The 11,255-nt window shown below is 39.7% G+C and overlaps 1 protein-coding gene across 1 annotated transcript; it reads left to right on the forward strand.

The window, feature by feature from the left end:
- The first annotated feature begins 3,695 nt into the window (after positions 1-3,695).
- Positions 3,696-10,870, forward strand: LOC121952773 (transmembrane gamma-carboxyglutamic acid protein 3). Its single transcript, XM_042499598.1, has 4 exons — positions 3,696-3,761; positions 7,045-7,093; positions 8,726-8,886; positions 9,566-10,870. The coding sequence occupies exons 2-4, from the start codon at positions 7,084-7,086 to the stop codon at positions 10,109-10,111; spliced, it is 717 nt and encodes a 238-aa protein (XP_042355532.1). The 5' UTR covers positions 3,696-3,761; positions 7,045-7,083; the 3' UTR covers positions 10,112-10,870.
- Positions 10,871-11,255: the final 385 nt, after the last annotated feature.

Below are 11,255 nucleotides of genomic sequence, written 5' to 3' on the forward strand. Positions count from 1 at the left end.
TGCTGGTACTTATTTCTACTTTACATTATTCTGTATGCTATCAGAGCAACTGTAACAAACCACAGCCCCACTAAAGTATTAAGGGGGCCAAGTAGCTCAAATAGTGGAGCGGGCGCCCCATGTACAGAGGCTACGTCCTCGCCGCAGTGACCGCAGGTTTGACTCCAGCCCGCAGCTGTTTGCTACATGTCATCCCCTCTCTCCCCCATTTCACACTTAAGCTTTCCTATCTGTAATAATGGCAAAAAGCCCAAACAAAATGATCCTGATGTATTACAGTAAAGTTATTTTACTCCAGTATGTATGTATTTCTACGTCCTCTACATTTTTGTTACTTCATTACTATAAAATAAAATTACAAATTTTGGTGAATCAGTAGTCCGAGCTTAGAAGATAAATCATAGCCTAATCACACGAGGGCAGGTGCTAACAACAGCTCTCAAAGCCACTTCTGACTGCTAACATTTTTATTTACCAGCATTTACTTGTACTTACACTTTGAATTAACCCTTAGGGCCCACTTTATTATTACACACATTCGGACTGCTCTGTGCACAAAATGCACTTTTCAAAATCAAGCTTTAAAGAATCATTTTCCACTTTAATTGAGTAAATGTTTTAACCAACACCAGTCCTAATCATAAATGTCAAATATCCATTAATTTTCAGAATGTTAAACCTTTAAATGCCAGTTTTTATTTATGATGCCACTATACTTTTAGATTTCTTTTTATTTATTTATTTTTAATGATTTTGTTTTTTCAACATACTAAGTGCAAAATAGATTTTTTTTTTTTTTTTTTTTTTTTTTTTAGTTTTGATGATCACAGCGTGGGATATGTCAGTAATTTGCAGCAACACTGATTGTGACAGTGCACCTCCTGGAAATAGCATGTACTTTCTGTGTATATGCCAAATATAGTAAAAATCACCTCATCAGATGGAAATTAGTAAAAATTCCAAAATTACATAGCAAAAGCCTAGAATGCGCTTTGGTGGCTGTGGGATCAAAACTTGCCGTTTGAATGGGATTCAATGATGCATTTTTGCACTTAACAGTATGAATGTGACAATTTTGTTTCCACAGTGTATTTTAGACTTATTGTGGGAGCTTGACTGGAAATTCTGAGAATACTTCCACATTTCTTGAGCAGTTAGTGGACACTCGACGTTAATTTTCAAATGTCCGACAGTACATGAATGTAGCATTACCGCATCAGGCTCTCAGGAAGCGACTAATAACGGAGTGCTGCTGACGGTGATCCCAACAGCTGACTTACAAAGATGTACGATATAAGACAACTCGCCAGGCTGCTGTGGGTTTGTGTAAATGCTAATTAACGATCATCAACGGGAGGACTCAGATCACGTGACTTATCAACACCTTTTTGATGGACTAAATGCAAATGAAGTCCCTGGTGGCCTGAGTGATAGAAGGCTTTTATGATTACACCTTTAAATGCGAACATCTGGTTACTATCTATGAAGTCCCCTTTGCTGTATCAACGCCAGATTAACCATTTGAAACCTAATGTCTTTGGAAAATATGGGAACACGGCGATCATCAATCATTGGCTGATCAATCGGCCAGTCAGTTGACACAAAATTACATTACAACATTTAGGTATTTTTCTTCTTCTTCTATAATTTTGAGTTGGTTTTTTTTTTTGTGGGGGGGGGGGGGGGGGGGGGGGCATTTGTGTTTTTTTTGGGGGGAGTATTTTCTTTTTTTTTTTTTAAAACACTTTTGAGTTTTGGGGATGTTTTTTAATTTATTTTTTATTTTTAATTAATATTTTTAGTTTGTGGGGAGTTTTTTTTCAGTTGCTTTTAGGTAATTTTAAGTTTTTAGATTTTTCTGCATAGGGTACTTCAACTTTTAAATTTAAGTACTTTTTTCCATGAATATACTTAAGTACTTAAGCATCAGATTTACTTAAGTAAATTTGATGCAGAATTTTTACTTGTAACTGAGTATTTTTACAGTGTAGTATTAGCACTTTTACATAATTAAAGGATCTGAATACATCTTCCACCACTGGCAAGAGGGCATTCTTTACTTTGACTGTTGGGATGAGGATTTAAATAAAATATACTGCATGCTCTTCTGTTAAACTTTCTTATTTCCGGGATACGTCACTGTCCAGGAGGGCCAAGGCTATTCTGTATACAGCCGAGTCCTTTTGTCTCTCTTTGTGAAGAAAAACAGACCAGTAACTGGGGGAGAAGGAGAGAGGTATTGAGCCAGGCGATGAGTATTAGCTCCCTGATAAGCATCAAATTTCCAAAAGAGCCTCCAGAGGGAGCCAACATGCAGGTTTGCATCACATACAAAAGAAAAGTCAAAAACAAAAACATAAAAGACAATGACCTTTAAAAAGTATATATATATATATATATTTATATATATATATATATATATATATATATATATATATATATATATATAATATATATATATTTATATATATATATATATATATTTATTTATTTTTTTCTTTTAAGGTAAATATGACCTCTCACCACCAAACTCCAATCAGTTCATTCTTTAGTTCTAGTGGATGCTTGCACAACATTTAAAGAAATTCCCTCAAGGTGTTTTTAAGATATCATGCTCACAAAGATAAGAAGGACAGATGGACAACCCACAAAACATCTTGCCTCCAGCCACAGTTTCTGCCGGCGCAGAGGCATTAAAAACAAACCTGCTAACAGCCAGTTCCAACAGTGGGCAAGCTCGGTCCTATAGGGCCTGGGAGGGACAAAGGACTTTTGTGACACATTGAAAACTCTTATGAGATATTAAGACATTTTATGTGTGTTTTTTTTTTTTTTATTGTGTAACTGTATTCTTCACTCTCATTGTTACAACTTACCTCAGTGGTGAGGCTGGTTGTAACAATGCAGCTCCTTGTATTCTACAGTTAATGAACTCTGTGATATAATTAAGTGGGAAACATTGCTATTTATAGCAGACAAATAATTGCACGTTCTGTCTATAATTTGAAAGCTTGAACACAAAAATTAGGCAAGTTATAAACACTCACATTCAACTATGTTTCAAACTGATGCTTGGGTTCACTTTTCACCAAAAATGTTCAAAAACGCTCTTTTAGTGCGTTCATGCTCGTGAGCCTGTTAGGGCACCATGTGAAAAATTGATTTAAGTTCAGAGTTTAAACTCAGAATTCTAACAATACAGTCGAAATTTACATTCAACTCAAACTCAAACAAATGTTTCACGTGTGGCCCTAATCCTCTTCCGTACAGGCGCGTGGTCAGACGGGTCAGACCCGCACTGAGGATGTTGGGAAGCTGAGTACTGAGTATGCAAGGTGTGGCTTTGTGGAGTTTTGTTTGTCTCTCTACCATGGATCTGTTAGGTAAACAGTCCGTCTACAGGCGGGAAATCTGTCATTTAACGTGAATACTTACGTTTTTCTAAACTGTCACCTCGGTGGCGAATTAAAAACGTCACCGTTAATCTTATTAAACACGCGCGCCCGCTCAGCGAGCCTCCGCCTGTGGCAGCCGTCCGTGTGCCCGGCTTTCATTTTTTCCTTTTTCTTCTCAGTACGTTTTCCCCGCCCCTTCCCTTTGCGTCAGTCGATACTCATGAGGGCTGTAATTGGCCAGTTTTAGGGATTCCTCCTCTCCTATTGGCTCGTGGATACGTCAATCACGGGCATTTTCATGACTGGTGTGGGAGTTCCCTGGAGTTGGAGATGGAAAGGGAAAGGCTGTTATCAAGCGGAATGAAGGTAAGAAAGACTTTATATTTCCCTCCTTCAAACAAAGTAGAGAGAGAACTAAACCGTCAAGTGACAGAAAAATTAATTGTCCAAAAGCTTTAGGTAGTTTATAGTTATGAGGCACAACGTGTCGACATATGTCGTCGGAGAAAAAATGACTTTAAGTCAACATGAGTCTTGAATTTTTTATATGCAGTTAACGGTGCCGGAGCGCGAGAAGGCGACGAGATCTTACTGACCTCAAAAGCCTCTTTCTACCAGTTTATTCAAAAAAAATAAAATGTTTTTATAAAAGTAAATGTCTGTTTATGTTTTGGCGTTAACATGGGGATGTATTTTTGAAGTATATCAACAGTATTTTGGCTTGCACTTGTAGAAATGGGATGCTCCTTGATGAATAGCATTGTGTCTGTGCGCGCGCCTCACCTGTGCGCTCGTGTCTCTATAGGCTATTCCAGGACAGAGACATTTTTTTTTTTGATAGAAATATTTTACAGTAGACACCCCATTAAAAACACTATCCTGGATCCTAATTACTCAAGTTGATCTGGATTCAGAGCCTCCCATATCTCTGTCTCTGTTGCTATGGAAACCCCCAACCCCATCCCTCTCCATCTATATTTATAGTAGCCTATATTTGTCTGAGGTAAGGCTAAATGTAAAAAAAAAAAAAAAAAAATAGACCCTCCCTGTAATATTTCAGAGAGCTGTCTGTTTCCCAGGCGGTATATGCCAGACACAGCAAATGTGGTGTCAGTCACCCAAAACAATACATGGGAGTAAACATGAAAAGAATTAGGCTGATGCAAAAATGTGTGAAATGTAAAACATGTCAAACACGCATGTCTTGCAGATCCGAAGAATAAAACTGTGTTACAGTTAAATCAAAAAGCAACCTGTCTAGTCAGTCTGAAGCAGATTTATGCATAAAAGAACATGTTACATCTGTGCTCTATATGGTGAAGTCAGGTGATTTAAGACATCAGGTAAAATGGGACAAATAGCCTCAGGTCTTACATCATGGGCCCTTAAAATATCAGCGTCAGGTCAGCAAACATGTTATTGCATCAGCGGTACAAATGTGCTTTACGTGAAACAATGGGCAACACAACAATAAAATAAAAGATAAATACATTTTTAAAAAATCACTGGTCCCAGAACTTGCAAGTATTGCTATATGGCATGTTATTTTTTTCTTTTTGGTAATAACAGTTTACTTATACGAACATTGGTGATACACTTTAGTTTATATGGGATAGGGTATTGTGTGAGTAGGATGCATTAAGTTAAAATGGGGCACTTTTCCACAGTGAAACCAGTATGACTTTAGGCTGCCATTTGCCATACAACTATGACTTTTGCTATTGTGTGCCATCCTGTAATGTCACTGTCATTTTTAGTATTTTTGTTATTAAATACTTAAGATAGTGCAGTGAGTCTGTGTCAGCTAGAATAGTCCAGAATTAACCATCAGTCAGTATGTTCACATGATGTTAGAGAAAGTCTAAGTATTGTGTTAGTCCGACTAAAACTGGACTTTTAAAATACATGAAAACATGTCAGTCTGACTGAAATCATTCTAAGTCGAGTTTCTCAAAGTCGGACTAATACACCTAGATAATGCAGTCTAGGGTTGATTTAGAAAGTTATTTTTAAAAAGCTAGGGGAAACAAAGCTAGGTAAAAACTATATTTATAATTATCATAATTACTTGTTTAAAATTATGTAACAGAATTATTATAATTTTAAACACTTTTTTCCAGTTAATTTCCTTGTTTGTTAGTTTTCTTTTTTTTCCCCCTCATATGTAATTTATTTACTCTTTTTTGTTGCTCATTTTGGGCTATTTTTGCTGAAGTTGCTCATTGCTTTTTTTCCCATGTTTTTGAAAAAAATCAAGCCGATTTGCTTAGGCTTCAAAGGGACAATAGTGGTACCATTTCACCTGAACGTGTCATCCCAGTAGGTAGGGGCTTGATAAATTTGAGGATCCAGTGTTTCTAAATTTGGCAACATATTTTCTTTTCAAAATATAGCAGAGATACATGAGGAGTTCTAAAAGTAACACTCAAGGTGGTCTTCAGAATTTTTGGTGGTTTTCTTGGTAATCTATCAAAATGTGTCCCATGTGACCTCATTTCACCCCACCCAATGTATGATTTACTGAGTTTAAAACGAAAAGCTAGAGTCTTACTGTTACAAAAAATGACTCACCACAAGAAGTGAATAATCCCATGAATTAAGGACTATGATGGTGTTGTGTTGCTTTTTTTACATGGTTACCATGTCTTCTAGCAGGAGTGATGCTAAAGTGGGTGTAGTTTTATGGGACTACATCACTTGTGACCTCTTCTGTAGAAGACCTGACATACAGTAGCTGGGGCCAGAGTGTAATCTGTGCATAAAGTAATGATGGAAGTCTGTGGGGAAATTCTGAAACTGGAAACCAGTAAAGTGTTTCACAGCTGTCAGAGCACATTTTCTAGCATGAGCATATGAGCTGTTTTAGCCACCACATGATCACAGAGACACTTTGACTACTCTGTGTAGTAATACTATATGAATCAGCATGTTTAGCCTTTGTATCAGTGTCTCACATTTAGAAAGCGGTCAGAATCGACTGTGCGTAAGATGAAAAGTGAAGTTGAATGTTTTTGTCATTGAGTTATTCAGGCAAGACTTGTTCTCATGGTTTCTGAGAGTGCTGATATGTCATTAAATAATAATAAGTGGACAGAGTGAAATACTGCTGAGATCATGTGTAGGTTTTTGGTAATGACACATTTAGCAGTGTAGTTTTTATCAGTCATATACTTAATATATACAATTAGTATATATTAAGCTCAATATCACAACTCACAAATTTGTCTTTACACTCTGCAGCCTCTTTCCTCCGATCCTAGATTCAAATATGGAAAATTCACCAAAACAAAGAAACATCCGCCTCATGTGCTACAGTCAGGATAGTTACAGTTTCAGGAAATATGATATAAAAAACTATTTTTATTGAAGTTACCAACAGGAAGGTCTGGGTTTTGGCTTTTGGTGTAGGCCAAATTTAAAATGACAGATATTGCACTTGAGCATGACTATCAGCTAATACATCTAGGGAACCAGTTAGGCTGTTTAGATGCCAGGAAATGTATCGTTATTGTATCCAAGTGAGTGGTGAAAAATGCCTCTTGCAGCTTTTGCGGAGGATGCATCGCTCTGCTGGACGGCGATCCCATCCCTTTGTTAAATGATTCTGTCAGTCATGGTTGTCTAATGTTGTGCTGTGTTCTCCCTGCAGGTCTGCAGTCAGTCAGAGTGTGAGTAACAGGGCAGAAGCATGGCTGCTGGTGAGCACAACACACACACACACACACACACGCACGCACGCACGCACGCACGCACGCACGCACGCACACACACACACACACGCGCACACACACACACACACACATCCTTTTCAAACAGGTCAACCTCTCCTCAAACACAAATTAGACACGACTTCACTTGGTTTGAGGCTTTTGAAAGTAGCTGAAACCTTCCTCCAGAATATAAAAATTGTGCAACAGAGTTGCAACGGTATGCAATTTTCACAGTACAATAATCTTCTCAGAAAATACTGTGATTTCACAGTATCACTCTATTACAGTATTATTATTATTATTATTATTATTATTATTATTATCACCACTCAGCATGACCCTTAAAGGAATGAAAACAGAAGGGTTAAGTTTGATTGAACAAATGTTTTATCACTGTAGGGCTTGAAACCATTCTTTAATGTAAGTATGTGTATAGTCTCTGTTTTAAAAATAACTGAAATAAAGGTATAATTCTCCATCTAATTCAGACACCTTTTACCAGTCTTTAAACCTGTGGGGGGGTCAATTATTACAAAATCCAGAAAATTATATTCATTATAATTTTGGTTATAAATTTAAAATTACGTTTTCAGTATTCTTTTAAAAATTCTGCACTTTTTCCAGGTCATTTTGTTTGTTTATGTTCTTTAATTTTCTCTCTTTTCTTCTCTTCACATAATTTAATTATTAATCATTTCTTGCTAACTTCTGGTCTATTTATTGTTTAGTTGCTCATTGCCTTCTCCCCATGTTTTTGAAAGAAATCAAGCCATTTTGCTCAGATTTCAAAGGGTTAAAACCTGATTATTATTATATATATGCAATTGTGTGCCACAAATAAATTCATTTCCATTAATTTCTATAATCAACTATTCCTTAATAACTGACGGTTCCAAGTTAATACAAATTGTAAAAAGCTGTAAATGTAATATATTGCTACTCTGTTGTTAAAATAGCATTAAATCAGGTGAAGAAAGCATTATGATTTGTTTAGGACTGGAATATCAAAGTTTAGGACTTGTGACTTGACTGGGGACTTGCCTGTCTTGTGACTTGTGACTTGCAAAACAGTGAATTGGTCCCACCTCTGCCAGCTCGTCTCTAACTCTGTCAGCTGTGTGGTGCTGAGTGTGGAGTGTACGGTGGGTTCTGTTTTTCTCTGAAACAGCTGCCTGCTGCTTGATGAAAGCACCGGGACTGAAACAAAACAGGAAAGTTGTGGGCCGCATAACTAAAAGAATGAGCTGAAAGAGCCAAAGAAAATCTGTAGAGCTGTTGATAATTCTGTGTGGGTTCATCACGATGATCACTACAATCAGATTTGTGGGTTGGCTGAGGATTGATGGAGAGCAGTACATGAGAATATCCGGTTGAGATGAATGTGTAGGAGCTCTAAAAGGTGCAGGGGGGAAAAAAAAGTCCTTATGCGTGCTGTTGCATGTTTTTTTGGGGGAGTTTTTGCTTAGACGATGTGAGGGTCTAAGGACGGAGGGATGTCGTATGCTGTGAAGCCCTCTGAAAACTGTGTTTTATGATAATGAGCTTTATAAATAAAATTGACTTGACTTGTTGAGTTACTCTAGTGACCGGCTGAACTTTTGCTTCGTGTGTGTGCTGCAGCATTCCTGGATGGTAAGGATGCACACTCGGTTCTGAAGCGTTTCCCTCGAGCCAACGGCTTCCTGGAGGAGTTGAGACAGGGAAACATCGAGAGGGAGTGTGGCGAGGAGAGCTGCAGCTTCGAAGAGGCCAATGAAGTGTTTGAGAACAAAGAGAGAACGGTGAGCCAGAGTACAGCAAATGTGTGCACACACTACTTCATCAATTATGTCAGTATGTGATCACCGCCAGACTTGGACGGGCCAATCTGGCATTACTGGCAAATGCCAGATCCTTGTGGGCTGCAGGGCCGCCACCAGCCATGTAGAAAAAAGTTGTAGGGAGAAAAAAAACAGAAAGAAAGATCTGCCGGCCACAGCCCACTTGATGCTGGGACAGCCCCAAAAAGGTACCGGCCATCGTCACCTCCCCCCACAGCTTCATGTGGATCTGTCCATCATGAAATGTCAGGGGTCAAGCAGGACATAAATAAAATCTAGGTATATGGAGTGGCATATTTGGAATAAAAACACAATTTAGATGGAAAAAGGAGCCAAAAAACAAAAAGGTGGAGCAGAGAAGACTTGAGAAAAAAAATACTGGAGGTTGATGTTGCAGACTTACTTAAAAGTAACAGTAGCATTGAAAATCTTCATTAGCAGCGGTAATGACAACAATCTACCAGCAGGTTCGGGGGGTAGTAGTGGGCTAGTCCAGAAGAAAAATACGCAGGCCGAATTTTGTTTCCAGTCCGACCCTGATCACTAGAGTCGAGAAATTTCTGTTTTAGTCTGACTTTGAATCAAGCAAACAGCTTAAAATAAACCAAAGAACTAAACATATCTTCTTCATGCTTCCTAGATGGAGTTTTGGAAAACCCGCAGCATCTATACAGTGAGCAGCAACGGTGAGGGGCGCTCGGAGCGCGCCGACACCGTCTACATGGTGGTTCCTCTGCTGGGAGTGGCTCTGCTCATCATCATCGGCCTCTTCCTCCTCTGGAGGTGCCAGCTCCAGAAGGCCACTCGTCGACGGCCCGCGTACACACAGAACCGCTACTTGGCCAACAACCGCAGCACCCGCAGTCTGCCGCGCATCCTGGTTCACCGCGAAGCGCACAGCGAAAGCTCCCACCAGGAGTCCAGCTCCCGTCCCACTGTGGTGGTCAGCGGAGCAGAGAGAGGAGGAGCTTCTCAGTCGGACTCCCACGGCCTCCACCAGCAGAACACTTGTGCCCTGTACGTCCAGGACTCCTCCCTGTCGGTGGCCTCGCGGCTGTCCGGCGCCACACCCCCTCCGTCTTATGAAGAGGTGACAGGACACCTGGAGAGCAGCGGTGACGAGACCTCAGCGCCTTCATATAGCGACCCTCCGCCCAAATACGAGGAGATCATAAAGGAGAAATGAAAGCGGCTGCTGCCCTGCTGTGTCTGAAGGAGGTTGAGGTTGGCATAAGAGCAGTTTCTGCTTCAGTTGGTGCTGCTGACTGCCAGTTGCCAAACACATGTTGTAATTCTGAATTTTCTGCACCATAAAATACACTTGATTCACTCACGGGTGTAACCTATAGCCAGCCACTGCCATGATTACGTACGCCACCAAGGATTGTGATCCATAGTTGACCCTAAACGTCTCAGATACTTTGTTCCTTTGGTCTTCATTTTGCTTTGGCAAACTGTGAATGGCAGACTTTGTTCTTGGTGCAGTCAACAGCAGGTGCAACGAGGTGCCTGGAGAGGATCTGGCGAGCAGGATGCTCACTGATCCCTTTGCGGCCCTTGTAGCAGACAGGTTTCTGTGCACGGCATGGGGTGTTACCATGGTGTTGAATCTCCACGCTGCAGCCGGGCTTTTACACTTGCTGAACAGCCACTGTGACTGAAAGGTTCGCTGACAGGCTGTTTCATATCTAGCGTGCTTGTAGTGTGACTCTTTAAACTGTACATACACAGTCAGTAGTCAAAGTATTTGGACTCTGAGCCAACGTTGCTGTTTCGTTCGATGCTCTTAGATCATTCACAAGTTTGGTTTTCACAGATGTAATGAAAAGTGAAGCACGTGTGAAGATTAAAAAGCCCTTTTCATTTCAACTTTCAAGGAGAGACCCAGAATTACTTGGGCTCAAATTCACTTTTTAATGCCAAATCCTGACTCCACTGTAGATCATTCAACAAGACTGAGCTCATTTACTTCCCTGATACTTGCACTATTGACTATTACTGCGAGGCTTTCGGACCACCTCCACACACCAGCTGTTGTTTACTGCTGTACGAGGAAATCCATGCTTTTCACACTCTCACTATTACTGCTACTACAAATGTGAGTGGCCTGACCCTTCGAATTCTTAGTAATTATTTCTTTACTTTTAAATTTAAGTGTATCTGTTGTTAAATGCACATTGTCTTAACACTTACCATACCTGCTACCTAACTATGACCACTGGTCCTACCATGTAGACCAAATGTTCATGGTGCAGGCTAGGCTTGGGTGGTATGTAATATTTCATACCTTCATACTTTACCGAAATTTTAGCAGGCTATACAGTATGTGA

Source organism: Plectropomus leopardus, chromosome 13 (genome assembly GCF_008729295.1).
Source record: "Plectropomus leopardus isolate mb chromosome 13, YSFRI_Pleo_2.0, whole genome shotgun sequence".
NCBI lineage: Eukaryota > Metazoa > Chordata > Actinopteri > Perciformes > Serranidae > Plectropomus > Plectropomus leopardus.